Raw genomic sequence first — 16,467 nt, forward strand, 5'->3', positions numbered from 1 at the left:
AACCTAAATCTTTCAAATTGAATCTTGGCCAAAGCAAATTGTAAAAGTTTCAAGTTACAACATATATTATTAACTTAAACAAAATTACAGGATGTTTTGGCCATAAATAGCAGACATAATCCCAAGAATTGGTCCTTAATCGACCATCTTTCATATTTTAACTTTAATTAATCAACTCCAAAAAAGAATAAACTTACCTCAAAGAGAGCGTTTTTTCTTCCAAGCTTGCTATCTTCACCTAAAAGATCATTCTTACTTAGCCAAAGATTGAATGTATCTCTAGAAACGATTCTGGATTTTAAAAGTGAAATCCACAGAGACTCAAGAATACTAGTAACATTATCAACTTTCGGATTTCCGATCACAGAAGCCATTCTTTGAATCTCAATAAGGATGTAAAGCTTTGCAGTAGCTTCTCCTGCTTTGTTTTTGGTAATAAAGTGATTAAATATTGGTGAGAGACTTTTAGAGAGTAAAATAACGTCATCAATGCAACGCATTGCAGTTGAGAATAAAGTAAATACATGAGAAAGCTTGGCAATAATTGAAAGAGATTGTGAATCCTCAGGAGAAATGGATTTTTCTACAAAGTTTGAAATAAATCCATGTATTTTATCAGAACTTGGGGGTGAGTATGTGTTAGGTTCAATTGGGGAAGCTGGAGAAGAATTTTCTCTTGGGGTCTCTCCGGTTAAGAATGCAAATAACTCTTTTTCAAATGTGTTCAAAATTATTGGATCAGAAACTTCCCATAATGCAAGATTTGTTTCAGAATCGTCGATTTTTTTCGTTTCCTTAACAGGTTGAATCTTCTTAACTTGTTTTGGTTTCTTCTCAACCTTGGAAGTTGTTTGAGTATTATTGGATTGCTGTGGCTTATTATTCAAATTCAAAATACCATTAAGAGATGAAGAAGGGTTACTAGCCGTATTAGATGATGATTTGGGATCTGAAATATTAAGTTTTTGAGAAAAGGAAATATTATCAATATTTGAGCTATTGGTAACATTATTACTACCATTACTTTGAGTGGTATTTTCAACATCAGTCCTCTTCTTAAATCTATTCTTCAGATAGTCTGGTCTATCGTCAACATGCACTTTAGCAGAGTTTTCACGTCCAAATCTTGATCCAAAACTTGAAGATGATCCTGTACCACTTTGCGCAGAATTGGAGCTATCTCGCCAATTGAAGTTGATTGAGCTGGGTTCAGAAGAGTTATCATAGTTTTTAGATGTACCCCTTCTAAAATCCAGCTCAGGTTTTGGCTTTTCTGTGGATCTACCTGCATCATCTCTCCAATTGGTATTATAAATTGCATCATCGATATCTGGTCGGTTAAATCTATCTCTTCCGGATTTAGAGTTTGTTCTTTGAAGATCACCACCATCTCTGCCTTTTCTCCAGTCTGTTTCAAGCATTTGAGCAATCTTCTCATCATTATCATATCTACTCGACATTCTACTACCGCCTCTATTACTATTATAACTATCAGTTCTTTCAAGACCAAGACTTTGAGTTGGCAAAATTCCTTCCATTACTTCCCCATTCTCATATGCCATTCTTTGCAAGTCCCTAAGTTGGATAGTCTGACCTTTTGATTTGGGTGGCATCTTATTATGCTATAATTAGTAATAATCACCTCAGTACAAGTTAATAGTAATATTGTACACTCAAAAGTAAAAGTGATTCTGATCCCTCTTCAAATATAAAGAATAAAAATTAATATGGAATATTAATTTTTAACTTTGAAAAAAAATACTTTGCTCCGTCAGTTAATGCTCTTTTACTATGGCACCTTTTTTTTCATATGGGTTTTCTCTTTCCCCCAATTATTTATTGGGAAAAATATTTATTAAAAGTACCCGCCTAAATTCGTCTTGGCACTAAACTATATAATGGCGGTACAAAAACATGCGGGATGTTAGAGACATATGGCGCCTAGTTGAAAATATTAGTATAAATGAAAAATTTGGGATATAAATATCGAAGGAAACAAAGATTAATTTATCAAAAGGAAAAATAAATAAAAGTAAATTAATAAACAATAAAAAATTAATAAAGAATTATGTGAGATAATAAATTGCGTACTTTTTTACCGGGAAATTGTTTAAAGTCTAATAAATAAATAAGTATATATATATTTACTCAATTCAAAGCTATTAATAATAAAGAAAAGGCGAGAGGGAATATTAATATTGGTGGGAATATAATTTGAATTGAAGAAATTTAAGAATTTTTTTGTATTGAATAAGGAAAAAAAAAGGAAATATCACTGAAAATTTGGAGTCCTAAAAAAATATAAATATTATTAATTTAGGATAATAAATACAAAATTTGAAGAAGTTATAAGAGTCTTTTTCAGAGTGATAGTAATTACAGAAAGATGGTAACTTCAGGCCAGGCTTATGAGGCAAATGTAGCAGCAGTTACACGAAACTATAATATCGCTCCTAGAATGGAGTATAGAACAGTTTCAGGAGTTCAAGGTCCATTAGTAATTTTAGATAATGTAAAGTTTCCAAAATACAATGAGATTGTAAGAATTACTTTGGGAGATGGTTCTGTTAGAGAAGGACAAGTTTTGGAGGTCAAAGGAAGCAGAGCTGTTGTGCAAGTATTTGAGGGTACTACAGGCATTGACAATCAATCATGTAGAGTTGAATTTACTGGGGATGTATTGTGTATGCCAATAACAGAAGATATGTTGGGTAGAACATTTAATGGAAGCGGAAAACCAATTGATAATGGCCCTCCAATTTTTGCTGAAGATTATATTGATATTAATGGTAGTCCAATTAATCCATACTGTAGAGTTCATCCAAGAGAAATGATTCAGACAGGAATTTCAGCAATTGATGTTATGAACTCAGTTGTTAGAGGTCAGAAGATTCCATTATTTTCTGCTGCAGGACTTCCACATAATGATATTGGTGCACAAATTTGTCGTCAAGCTTCTCTAGTATCCGGAAAAGATGTTATGGATCATTCTGATGATAATTTTGCTGTAGTATTTGCTGCTATGGGAGTTAATATGGAGACTGCAAGATTCTTTAGACGTGATTTTGAGGAAAATGGTTCTATGGAAAGAGTATGCCTCTTTTTGAATTTAGCTAATGATCCAACTATTGAAAGAATTTTGACTCCAAAATTGGCATTAACAACAGCAGAGTACTTGGCTTATGAGAAGGATTTACATGTATTTGTTGTTATGACTGATATGAGTTCTTATGCAGATGCTCTTAGAGAGGTTTCTGCTGCGAGAGAGGAAGTTCCTGGTAGAAGAGGTTATCCTGGTTATATGTATACAGATCTTTCAACTATTTATGAGAGAGCTGGAAGAATTGAGGGTAGAAATGGTTCAATTACTCAATTCCCAATTTTAACAATGCCAAATGATGATATTACCCATCCAATTCCAGATCTTACTGGTTACATTACAGAAGGACAGATCTTTGTTGATAGAGCTCTCTATAACAGACAGATTTATCCACCAATTAATGTTTTACCATCATTATCTCGTCTTATGAAGTCTGGTATTGGTACTGGTTTAACTAGAGAAGATCATCCATCAGTTTCTGATCAACTTTATGCTAATTATGCTATTGGCCAGGATACTAGAGCTATGGTAGCAGTTGTAGGAGAGGAAGCTCTTTCAGCTGATGATTTATTATATCTTGAGTTCACTAGTAAATTCGAGTCCAAGTTCCTTTCTCAAGGTCCATATGAGAAGAGAGATATCTTTGAGAGTTTGGATCTTGCTTGGGAACTTCTTAGAACATTCCCTGAGGATATGCTTAAGAAGATTAAGCATGATTTATTACAAAAGTATTATCCAAGAGACAATTATATTCAACATTCTAAGTAATAAAAGATGGTAATAGAATAGGAAAGGAAAAAAGGAAAATTCCTCATTAGATGGGAATAAAAGAATCGAAAGTGGAGTAAATCGGAAGATGATAATACACTATGAAGCATTATATGGGCCAATAATAGAATCGGGAATTGATATATTTTCTTTTTTTAAAAAACATTTTACAGATAAAAAAAAAAACATCGCAATGATATTTCTATTTATTTTTTTTAAATAAAAGTAGAAAAAGATACGTAACCTCGATTATTATTATCATTATTATTAGTAATAAGTATTTTAAGTATTTTATTTAAGTTTTATTTTCTAAATTATGGCGGTGAAACTCAAATATTCAAGTTATAGGAATGAACTGCATGCATGCATGCATTGGCGCCTAGTGAAAATAAGGGTATCGGAAAAAAATGTCAGTAATAATAATTAAAGGTAGCAAATTTAGGTTAATTTAATTAGTTTTTAGAAAACCAGTCGGACTCAAGAAACTGACGAGCAGTCCAACGGGAATTTGGTTCTGGGTCTAAAAGATGCAAAATTGCATTAATACACTCATTTGATAAAGTAGGCTGTCTAGGGAACTCAATCTTACATTTTGTAATGTTGTCAAAAAGCTCTAAAATACTATTTCCTTGAAAAGGTAATGTACCATAAAACCAACACCAAATTGTGACTCCAAGAGCCCACATATCTGCTGGACATCCCAATTGGAGTGTAGATTGGGGACATTCTTCTTGTTCATTGATTTCGGATGATTCATTCCTTTCAGTAACAATTTTATTGCTGTTATTGTTTATATTACAATGCTCAGGAGGAAAAAATGCATATGTTCCTTCAGTGCCCTGAACATATTTACCTTGAATTAAAAATTCTGCAGAATTAAAGTCATTCAAAAATGCATCTCCAGTATGTGCAAGCATAATATTATCAGGTTTTACGTCTCTATGGACAATCCCTAACTCATGAAGTCTAGATAGAGCTACTCCAATACAGTAAGCCATTCTCCTTATACTTACCTCTGTCCTCTCTAATGCAGGACTTGGAGCATACACTAAAAGATTCTTTTCAAACCCTGAGCGCGCGCGCTCACACCTTGCCCCTGTGTCGGGCGCCATTGTGGGTCCAATCGGAAAAAAGTCAAAGATGAGATACAATTTTCCGGAAGATAAGGTAGAAGGAGAAGATTCAAGAACTTTGTGTAATTTAGCAATATAGTAGTATGTGGGATTGATTTTTGCAAGGAATTGTAGAATCTTGATCTCGTTAATTACACGATGCATTTGGGTCCTGATTTTCCCGTCTGAAGAATAGACAATGTTTCTCCGTATGAGTTGGGGTTTTGAATAGATTTTAATTGCAAAAAGATGTTGAGTTGGGTTATTTTTTAATTTGGAGAATTCTTTTGAGTTTGGTTCTTCAATTTGTTTCCAAAGTTTAACTTTTGGGCAAAGTTGTGAGTTTAGTTGGACCTGAATATCTATAAATTCTTTGTTTATCAAATAGCTCTTCTTTTCTGAAAAGTATAAGTTTGTTTTGTTTTCTTTTTCGAGATATTCTCTCACACTTTTCCTTAATTCTACACATTCTTCATCACAATCTTTATATTTCTCAATATACTGTGTATGTATTTCTGAATATTCTGAGTAATCTCCTCCTTTTGTAATCATCATTGGTTAAAAACCTTAGTTAAAGCTATTACTGTTGCACAGATTTTGTTATTTTGCTTTTTTTAAGCTTCTAAAGTTCTTATTTATTTCTAAGAATTTTGTTTCTTACTAATTCTTTTCCTTTTAATCTTATTTTAATCCATATAAATTTTATGTTATAATAGTAATTCACATAAATTACTCCTATTATTAACACTAAATAACATTACATTCCAAGTAACAGATTCAACCTCACATGAATGTAGTCCGATTTTCACACCTATATCTTTTAAAGCACTCTCATTACATTTCAACACTTTTTCTTCTAAAAAAATATATTCCACATCTTCCTCTTTCTTTTATTCTTAAGATGACTTTCCCCTCCAAAAACCCATTTCTAAGCCTTTGGCGCCAACTTTTAGGCGGGCACACCCCAATGGTTAATTTTGACGGTATAAATAGAGTTAAACAGCGAAAAAGAATAATTAAGGAGATTATTAAGATTTTTCCAGAATAGATTTTTGTAAGGAAAAGAGGAATTGGATATCTTAGAAGTATATTTCTTAAGGTTTATTACATATGGGAGAAACAAAGAGTATGGATATGGATATGGTTGAGGAGAGACGGACTGAAGGACCTTTTAAGCCTTTAACTGGAACAGAAGTTAACAGAAGTAATGAAATAAGAAGAGTGATGGTTCCTGAAAATAGAATGACTCCTTTAAAGAACCAATGGATCAATATTGTTACTCCTTTGGTAGAACATATGGGATTACATGTAAGAATGAATACAAAGAGAAGATGTGTAGAGCTTAAATATGGGCCAGATTGCACTGATATTGGATCTCTTCAAAAAGGAGTTGACTTTATTAAGGCTTTTTTACTTGGATTTGAGCTTCAAGATGCCATTGCTCTTTTGAGATTGGATGATCTTTATATAGAAAGCTTTGAAATTAAAGACGTAAAAAGATTGAATGGAGCACATTTATCACGTTGTATTGGTCGTATTTCTGGTAGGGATGGTAAAACAAAGTATGCCATAGAAAATTCAACCAGAACTAGGATTGTCTTAGCTGGTCAGAAACTCCATTTAATGGGAGCCTTTCATAATATTAAATTAGCAAGAGATGCTCTATGTAGTTTAATTTTGGGAACTCCTCCTGGAAAAGTCTACAACCACCTTAGAATAGTCTCTAAAAGAGTTCAGGAGAAGCTCTAATTATAAGCAGGTACTGATAAGTGTAAAGACTATATTTAGATGATATATATAATTTAATCTATTAAGTACTAAAACTTTGTAAATCTTTTTAGTTTCTAATCTTTATAGCTGATCTATTTTCATTGTAATTAATTTTTAGGTATTATACTTCGCTCTCTAAGTTTGCAACCTGGTCGTAATTAGACTTTCCAATGTGTATGACTGCATGGATACATACAAGAATGAGCGATACTGCCAAGGATGTGAATAATAGAGCTCCTGAAAATACAAGAATGACCACAGTTGATGTTCCTGCTATCACATATAGAGCCACTTTCTTGCTAATTACATTATCTCCTGGCAATACTACCATATCTGTTGGTCTAGATGCTACAAAAGCTGAAGAAAAGGTTGATATTAAAATAATGATTAAAGAAATAGGATTCAAAATTAGAGAGAGCATAGTCATACCCAGTATAATTACAATATAATTTAGTAAAAAGTATCGAAGATTCCTTTCAAGTCGATCTGTAATTTCTTTTGGTTGTGATACTTTTTGGAAAGATGAAAGGCAAAAGAAGTCTCCATCCCAGGATCTCAATTTTCTCTTAGCAAGTCCTTGAGCTTTCAATCTAAGACTCTCATAAGTTTCCAAAATCTGCTGTACTGTTGGACCATATTCTGAAGATTTTGGTGCAATTGACCCTGTTTTGCTTCCTGATCGATTAAAACTGTCCATTCTAGTGAAATTTGAGCTCATAGATGATGAACCAGAAGCTCCAAGTTTAGCACTACCTCCATTCATAGGAGAATCCAAGACTGTTGATGATTGTTCTCTGTACATTTTATCCCAATATTCAAAATCAATGATCTCTCGTGACCTTACTAACCCTTATATAGCTATTTTTTTTCTTCTATAATATCAAGGATCCTAAGGTTATTTTTTTATTATATAATATAAGAACGTATAATATGTATATAATTGCGTATGCAAATAAATTCGGACTTACGAATTCTCTTTGTTTAACATATAATTTCAAATTTCGGTTTTTATCAACACACTTTAGGCACATATTGCATTTACTCAAAGTTTGGCGCCGTGGGGCCGCGCCAAAAATCCCTCATGGCAAAACACATGCAAAACAGAGGTGGTAATAACACATAGAATAATTGGCGGGAAGCTTGAAGAGCATGAATTGGTAAATATTAATGGTTAATGAGACTATATGAACTCTTTTTTGAGCTCTTTTGGAAGGTAGACAAAGAGTTTTTTTTTCTTTTCTTTTTTTTTAAGTAAATAGCTAATAAAAGTAGTTTTTGTTGCTAGTAATGGGAGGCCAAGGCCAAAGTTGGATGGTATTTTGGTCCAAAAGAGTTCTTACATCTTCATATTTACATGTATATATCTTTCCCTTTTCAATATTGATGACTCCTTCTGAATCATTTTGAGAAAAGTGGTTTTGAGCATCAAATTGAGTAAAAGAAACATTTTCAGGGGTTACAAGAGATTGTAATTGAACTCTTCCAATGGAGTCAATGCATTTGAATCTGACGGATCTATGTAAGGATGGGGCTGGAATTGGGACGGAAGAGTCTGTTGCCAGGGTATTTTTCATCTTGGAGATGGTTTCATCTAAATACTTCCATTGAAGCTTGGAAAGCTTTAAGGCGAAAATAGCTTCTTCAGGACTAATATTTGACTCAGAGTTTAGATCGTTATTAGTTCTTGAATTAGCAATAGAGAAATCAGGAAATTCTGAAATCTTCATTATTCTCTGTTTCAGGTACATTTTGAGCATATTAGTTGATCTGTTAATATGGAGGTTAATTAGATCACGTTCGATTTTATCTTCAATACCTAGAATTCCTCCATCAACTTCCATAATTCTTTGTTTTTCTTTTTCTTTGAAAATAGAGTGAGAGAGAGTTTGTATTGAAGACTCACAGTATGTTAATAGTTCAGGAGATACTAACTCATTGATCCATGACTTGTTAATTTAAAGTTAAGTTAATGAGTGGTTTAGGATTTTTGTTATTATAATTATTGGACAATAAAACTTACCATAAGCAAAGTCTCTTGAGAATTTCTCAGATTCTTAATATGAGAGTCATCTGATAAACCAAAGTTCTTTGAGTTGTATATATTATCAATATATTCCAAGTCATTCCCATCAATTAAATTAATCCCCGAATTTTCTAAATTAGATTCAAAGAATGTAAGGTAAACAAAATAAGTTAATTGTTAGATTATATCCCAGTCCAAATCCTTGTTTAAAGTACCAAGTGTATTAGCTCTCGACAATTCTAGAGCCAACACACACGTTACCTCACATGTGTTTAGAAACTAGTATGTCAATTACACTTTTAACTTACCTTTTTCCAGTGGAAGATGGTCCTCCTCATTATGATTCATTAGTTTCAGTCTATATAAATTCTTATCAAAGTTCAAACCTATTACTTTAGTTTTCTTTCACTTTTTCTACTTTTACTACTTGAATCAAACTCTTAATAGTAATGATTAATTTCAATAAAAATAGTTTTGGCGGGAAGTTTCCCACAAAAGAAGAAAAATGAGTATTAGAGCAAAACAAGAAAAAGAAATGGTGTTAATTAAGGGTGATAAATGGAATGTTGTTAAAAAGGGGGAAAAAAATTGGGTTATTTTGTCTCTGACCACTAGAGATGAATAATTAAATGTTAAATAATGAAGGAAACAATTAGATTTTGAAAGAAAAGAAATAAAAGTCAGTTAAAATTCTTATAAACTATTTGTATGTCATTTTAATAAATTCTTTTTGTTGCCAAAAAGAATTTATCATTAGTTTATGAAATACATGTTTTGGCGCCAATGTGCTTAGACTAGTAATAGTAATAAATGTGAGTTCCCGCCCATTGTTTTTTAATAGGGAGTTGAGAATATTTTAAAAGTGGGAAAGGGGGATCGATAAAATAAGAAGGAAAATAGATTAAGCAAAGAACTTAGGTGTTGTGTATTTCATTTATAACAATTAGAGAGGATCAAGGTATTTCCCGATGAAATTAGAAAAAGATGTTAAGAGCCTGAAACGGCCGGAAGTAGATATTAAAAATAAATGTGAGCGATTTAGAGTAAAAGATTACAGCTTTCCACACCAGTACTGCCACTTATGTTTTTCAAGATTCATGAGTTTGCGTCCATTTTTATTGAAAGCAGTACAAAGAAAGTGGAAGTGTCATCTTTCAGTAGAGCAGGAAAAAGTAGAGGAGAAAATTGCAAGTCAGGGTAACCCTGAGGATAGATTGATACCTATTTTAAATGAGCTTAAAGATATGAAAATGGAGTCTGAATGCATTATCATGGGGTTTGTGACAAAGGAAATGAAGAATAGACCAACAATTTTGGATGAGTATCTTCAAGATATTGAGGAGACTACAAAGAACAGTCAATTAAGCAATTATACTAGTAATGATGACAAGGTTTATATAGAGGATAGTTCATCGAGAATTCCATTGACTCTAAAAGAAGAGGTATTTTCAGTGAATAATTTGATTTCTGGTACCATACTAGCAGTAAGGGGAGTACAAAATTCAGGGGGTAACTTTCTAGTCTCGGATTTGACTTTTGCCTCTCCTCCTGAAGAGATCATTGGAAAAGAATATACATTAGGGAAGTCTTCTCAGCCAGTATATTTGGCTTTTGTTTCCGGTTTGAATATAGGATCAGAAATAGAGAATTCATTATCTTTACAATTATTTCGTGATTTCATTATGGGAGTTTCTTCATATAGTAGCGAACACAGACTTTTATCATCACAAATTGCTTACTTAATTATAGCAGGAAACATTATCAGACTTTTAGATACTGCAAAAGAGACTGTTACTGGTACTGGAACCAAGTTAGTTGTAAATAATGAGTTGCTTTCAAGCAGGCTTGGCGTGGTTGATTCCTTTATTTCTCAGCTGGCTTCCACTATATCTCTTGCGATCATGCCTGGAGAGGATGATCCTGTTCCAATTTCTCTTCCTCAACCTCCTTTCCAGCCTTATATATTCAAAAATTCAAGAAACTATCAGTCGTTTAATTCTTTCACAAATCCTTGCTTGTTTTCTATTAACAATATAAGAGTAACTGGTGTTTCTGGTCAATGTATTTCAAAGATTTCTCTATTTTCTTCATACTCGAAGCCTATTGATGCTCTCAAATTTTGTGTTGAATCAAGAAATATTGCTCCTACATGCCCTGATGTAATACCTACTTACCCATTCTTCGATCGTGATCCTTTTGCTTTGGATTATACCGATGAATCTTTTCCACAAGTCATTTTCGCAGGAAATCAATCAGAATTTGGGTCATATAGATTCCCTAATAATGGACCATTATGCTTCACCATTCCTGAGTTCTCTAATAACCCTACTTTGGTGCTTTTAGATATAAATTCATATGAACTCAAAACAATATCTTTCAAAACAAGTCTTTCAATATAATTCAAGTCAATTCTTCTAATTCATATATAATTTCTACTTTTCTTTAATGTTTTATTTCTTTATTTCATTATTTCTCATTTATATTGAAATTTTGCATGCATGCAAAACCCTCCTTGATTTCTCTTAAAAGGTTTATTGTTAAATTAAAAAAAAAGCTGCCCCTTTGGGAATAGAACCTCTAACCTTGATGGTTGCATGTAAATTATTATTGATTGAATATTTCTGGTTTAAAGCGTGAATAGTAATAAAAGTCTGAAAGACGACATTTCATCAAGAATAAAGCTAGTATGGAAGAGAGGAATAGGATTTGTACAGTATTTAGTCAATTAAGTTTATGAGAAAAAATATAGAGAAATTTAATAATTTGTCGAATTTCATTTTGGAGGGAAATATATTTGTATATTTAATAAATTTTCTTTAAATTTGGCATTATATTATTTTATGTGGAAACTAATAATTTTCTTATAATTAGATAAATTTTGTCAGGAAAGTAAATCAGATAAAGTAGTAATATTTTAGCTATAAATTAGTTAATTAAAAAAATAAAATAATAAGCTGTAAAATTGGAAGTTTTGAAATAGGTCTTAAATATAATAGGAAGATTACTAAAATATAATGGGAACCAAATAAGATGCAAAATGAACAAACAAAGAAGCATATTCAAGAGATAAGAGAGAGCTTATTCGTTTCAAATAAATCTCAAAGAGACAGGCAAGACAGGTCAATAGGAATATTATCAAATGAACTTTATTCATCTTTTGGACGTGTATTATTGGAGCTTCTTCAGAATGCAGATGACTCTAACTTTAATTTTAATGAAATAGGTGGGGATATCCCTCAAGTTTACATATTATTAAGATGGGATTGTTTAGTATTTCATATAAATGAAAAAGGGATGACACGTGAAAATATTGAGTCTGTATGTGATATTGGAAATTCGTCTAAAAAGAATTCAGAATCAAGATATTTTACAGGAGAAAAAGGTATTGGATATAGGTCAATATTTAAAATAACTGATAATCCTTGTATATTTAGTGGTGGATACTCTATAAAGTTTTCAAGTAAACCTGATGAAGAAATTGAATTGAGTTATATTGTACCAAAATGGATAGAAGAGTCGGATTTCCCAGAAGTAGTAAAAACAATTCATTCAAATATTAGTTTATACGGGACTCCTTGGAGGTTTGATAATACAAGATCTGAATTTGGTCCTAAATTTATCCAAAGTTCAAGGAACCTAGGAACATTGCACTATCTTCCATTTGAGAAGAACATGAAACAGAAATTTTCATCAATTTTATCTGCAATTCGTAACACTTTCATACATGATATTCTTCTCTTTTTGAGAAATATTAAATCAATAGTGGTAGATGTTGAGCCCAGAAAAGACTCGGATTTTTGTTCCTTTGAAAAGAATACAATTTATCCACTTTTAAGAAGGAGATTAACTTTAAATGACTTGGTTTCAGTTCCTGATATTTCTCAAAGTCTGGGTGAAACTTTCAACCTAAATGAATTCAAAGATGATAATCTTTCTTCAATAAAAAGTTTCAGATTTACAAAAATTGAGATAGCTCAATTTGATGATGAGGATTTAGATTTGAATAAAGGAAAACTATTAAGAGAGAGTTTAATTTCTTCTAAATACCTTATAGTAGACTGGGAAATACCAATTTCAGAGGATCAAAAGCTTGAGAGCTCCACTCTCAGAGATAGAGCTACAAGATCTTCAACAGTATGGTCTATTGCTCTTCCTTTGTTCCATTCAAATTTGAGACTTGAAATAGACAAAGGTGAAAGGATAATAAACTCATCTTCATTCTCGTTTGGTTCATCAACTTTTGGGAAACATAAAAGGGTTACAGGAAAGTTGTTTTGTACGTTCCCTTTGAACCATAGAATCTATCTTCCATTTCATGTTAATATCCAAGATTTGATTTTAACAGCAAACAGAGAGGATGCCATGGCTGACAATATCTGGAATTCTACAATTCTTGATGTTATTTTTAAGAAACAAATCCCACAATTTGTTGCTAGTATGATTAATCCAAAATTATCATGCTCAAGAAAATCTTGCTTAATTAACCAAAAATATTCGCTTTTTATGAGTAATTTACTCACTTCAAAGTCTTTACCGTTACAAACAATGCAGGAATCAAGCTTTGACAACAACTTAAAACCATTCGTTTTAAATACTTCAGAATTTATTAAATTTAGTTGGCTCCCGCCGAAACTTGATAACCAAAACCAGTGCCAAAACTATTGCACATTATCTTCAATTTGTATTGATGAATTAGTCAAAAAGCCTGTGTTTATGAACATTGATGGCTCATTTTGCGATCTTGATAAAATTTCCACAAATATTCAATTCAATGATCTTTGCATAAAAAACAATACTTTCCATGAAGGTTTTTGTATTTTTTGCAATTTGCATTGGAATTTTCTCTACATGCTAAGTGTCCACATGAGACCGGTATTACACCCCTCACTAATAGGCGGGCACATGTGCATGCATTTTCTTTGCATGAGGCCATTGCAAATGTTGCAAGTTTTGGTAGCACAAATAATATCATCATATAATGTAAAGAATTTGGACATATTGAAGATTTTTTTAGAATTGAAACCTTTGAAATTTTTGGAGAGTATTTCTGATGAGGAATTATTAATATTATATAGCTATTTATTTCCTCAGAAAGAAGGAGATGTGGAAAGTTTGAAAGAATTTGAAGGAATTTCAGGTTTGCCAATTATACCTACTAGGGTGGGTAAGAGAGTTTCTATAGAAAAATCGAGTATTGTGAAAGTTTACATTTCAGATGAATCGTTTGATAGTTACTTTCAAGAACATTGCTTGCAAAAGTATTCCGAAATAATAGGAAAAGTATGCCCATTTGAATTTTTTAGTGATAAGGTATATAAAATAGCTCCATACAGAATAAAGAGCATGCTTAACCAAGATTTTAAGATTGAGAAGATAACTCCATCTATTTTTTTTAAATTAATTGCTGAACAGGTTGATTTATTACTTGAAAAAGGATGGGAAAATGCAATTAATAGTGATATACAGAAACTACTTCTCAAAGTTACTCCTTTGGCAATAGAGGAGGCAAGCATTGTAGAGGATGATAATCGCTTTCTAATTAAGCTTCCAATAGTAGTTCAGACTTATTCTCCTTCATTTTTAAAGGCTTTACTTTACAATAAGGATCTTCCAAAAAGCTATGCAAATGAAGAAGAGTTGTTAAACAAGAACAAACTGGCTAGGTGTTCTAGAATGATCACATCTAGTTTGAAGTGTAATAGATGCAAGAATGAAACAAGAGAAAATGAGGTTATGGTGTATCCTACTTCTGTAGCTCTGAGAATGTCTCAGGTAAGCAAGTCATTGACATCTTTAATTCTACTTCATTCAAACTGGGAAAGGTCCAATAAGTTTAGTTCAAAGTCATATTCAAATTTTGACCAACTAAAAACATCAAATAACAATCGAAAAAATGTCAAAGACAAAACTTCAATAAATAATTCCGATAAATCATTTGAATACAAAGGTTTGACGATTGTCCCTCCTTTATGGCCTCCATTGGTTGAATGGGTATTTCCAAAAGTGTCTGATAGGTTTCACTTTGTGGAGATATCATCAGATTATATCGTCCAAAATTCGGATAATTTAAATGAGAATGATAAAGATTTGGCATTCAGGATATTCACTAATAAATTTATTAACCTTCTTGAACAGTGGTATGTAGGATGTAACTTTGACAGATTACCTCCAAAAACAGATGCATCTCCATTGAGTTGGATGGTTGATAGAAATATTTATCCAATTAGTTCATCGCATTGTTTTTATTGTAAACATTTAATCTATGTAATGAGAGCTGGAGCAGTCATCCAAATAGCCAATGAATATTCAAGACGTTCATATAGCTCATCTTTTTTGAATGAAATATTATCAAGTTACCCATGGATACCAATTTCATTATATAATGATAATTATTTTAGCTATTATATGAGCCAGATTAATAAAGAACAAATACAAGATTGTGATACGGTGGATTTTTGTGAAGATTTGCTATTAAGCAGACCGAGTAAACTGTTTATTCCCAAGATTAACAAGAACTTGGATGGAATTATTAAGCATATCTCTCAAATTGTATTGAATTTGTTACCAGTAACTTTAAGGAATGGATATAAGATTCCAAAATCACGTGAACATAATGAACCTTCTGCTCATTATACATTAAATAGAACAGAGGAAGATATTGGTAATGAATCAAAGCTAATATCAGAAACGTTGGAAGAGGTTGGCGTCACAACTCAGATTTCTTCCATATCTTTAATTCGAATTTTACGAGATTATAAGAGGGTAATGAATATTAGAGATAATGAAGTGGTTCAAAAAAGTAGGCAGATCAAGTTAAAACCTTCATATGACCCTGATTTAAACCATATTATAGAATTGGCAATTTTTGGATTTGGTATAACTAAAGAAAAGTTATTTGCTTCAGATTGGTGGCCTTCTTTAATGGATGAATGGTCACATTTTGATGATAATTCATTAAACCGAAGCCTTCATCGCCCCTCAGACATCGAAATGATTTCTGATATTTATCATATTTTAGGCCATCAGACAGATTTTGATATTTCAATGAACATTAAAAAGGTATTTTACAATGAAAGTTTGCTTTATATTCCATTGATGAAGAGTACTTTGTATAATTGGGTACCTATTGATTATAATAACATGGTTTGGTCAGATCCATATGATTTCTTTCATGGAACATTTATTGTTCTCAGCAAGTTTATTAATAAGAGTAAAATTAGTAATTTAAGACCATTCTTCTTATCTTTAGTTTCCGAACAACCAATACATCACCATTATGCTTATTTATGGCTAAGGGAATGCCCAAATTTACTTAAAGATGAGTCTAAAGAAGGAAAAATCAAATTTGAATCTTTCATCAACGTATCAATTAATACATTTTTGAAAGTTTTTCAGAAAATGAGTCAATATAAAAAGAATTCGTGGTGGAATGAATTTCTCGATAATGCAAAGATACCAATTAAGGGCATTTATAAATTTCTGAAGCGTGAACAATGTTGTGTGGAGGATTTCCCTATTGGAAGCTTAAGAAGTGATAGCTTTCAGATTCCATTGGCAATTTCATCGTCCCCAAGCTCTCAATTTTTTTATAAAGATATTTTAAAAGTAAAAACACTCTCAGAATGTTACAAAGTAACTTATGAAGTTAATTATGGACGTAATATTAGAAGTCATATAAAATTTGCAAATAAAGG

At 31.9% G+C, this 16,467-nt stretch overlaps 7 protein-coding genes across 7 annotated transcripts; 3 read left to right on the forward strand and 4 right to left on the reverse strand.

Moving 5' to 3' along the window:
* Positions 1-167: 167 nt before the first annotated feature.
* Chro.80196 (hypothetical protein) lies at positions 168-1,613 on the reverse strand. Its single annotated transcript, XM_661792.1, has 1 exon — positions 168-1,613. The coding sequence occupies one exon, from the start codon at positions 1,611-1,613 to the stop codon at positions 168-170; it is 1,446 nt and encodes a 481-aa protein (XP_666884.1).
* A 773-nt stretch (positions 1,614-2,386) lies between these two features.
* Positions 2,387-3,868, forward strand: Chro.80195 (vacuolar ATP synthase subunit b). Its single annotated transcript, XM_661793.1, has 1 exon — positions 2,387-3,868. One exon carries the CDS (start codon positions 2,387-2,389, stop codon positions 3,866-3,868), a length of 1,482 nt encoding a protein of 493 aa, XP_666885.1.
* A 452-nt stretch (positions 3,869-4,320) lies between these two features.
* Chro.80194 (protein kinase, related to and redundant with Elm1p and Pak1p in activating the SNF1 complex; Tos3p) lies at positions 4,321-5,535 on the reverse strand. Its single annotated transcript, XM_661794.1, has 1 exon — positions 4,321-5,535. The coding sequence occupies one exon, from the start codon at positions 5,533-5,535 to the stop codon at positions 4,321-4,323; it is 1,215 nt and encodes a 404-aa protein (XP_666886.1).
* A 555-nt stretch (positions 5,536-6,090) lies between these two features.
* Chro.80193 (YOR3513c) lies at positions 6,091-6,729 on the forward strand. The annotated part of the gene is made up of 1 exon (XM_661795.1): positions 6,091-6,729. The coding sequence occupies one exon, from the start codon at positions 6,091-6,093 to the stop codon at positions 6,727-6,729; it is 639 nt and encodes a 212-aa protein (XP_666887.1).
* A 142-nt stretch (positions 6,730-6,871) lies between these two features.
* Positions 6,872-7,552, reverse strand: Chro.80192 (CG1418-PA). The annotated part of the gene is made up of 1 exon (XM_661796.1): positions 6,872-7,552. One exon carries the CDS (start codon positions 7,550-7,552, stop codon positions 6,872-6,874), a length of 681 nt encoding a protein of 226 aa, XP_666888.1.
* A 457-nt stretch (positions 7,553-8,009) lies between these two features.
* On the reverse strand, positions 8,010-8,591 carry Chro.80191 (hypothetical protein). Its single annotated transcript, XM_661797.1, has 1 exon — positions 8,010-8,591. One exon carries the CDS (start codon positions 8,589-8,591, stop codon positions 8,010-8,012), a length of 582 nt encoding a protein of 193 aa, XP_666889.1.
* Positions 8,592-9,741: 1,150 nt separating this feature from the next.
* On the forward strand, positions 9,742-11,172 carry Chro.80190 (hypothetical protein). Its single annotated transcript, XM_661798.1, has 1 exon — positions 9,742-11,172. The coding sequence occupies one exon, from the start codon at positions 9,742-9,744 to the stop codon at positions 11,170-11,172; it is 1,431 nt and encodes a 476-aa protein (XP_666890.1).
* Positions 11,173-16,467: the final 5,295 nt, after the last annotated feature.

Source organism: Cryptosporidium hominis, assembly GCF_000006425.1.
Source record: "Cryptosporidium hominis TU502 chromosome 8 CHRO018082, whole genome shotgun sequence".
NCBI lineage: Eukaryota > Apicomplexa > Conoidasida > Eucoccidiorida > Cryptosporidiidae > Cryptosporidium > Cryptosporidium hominis.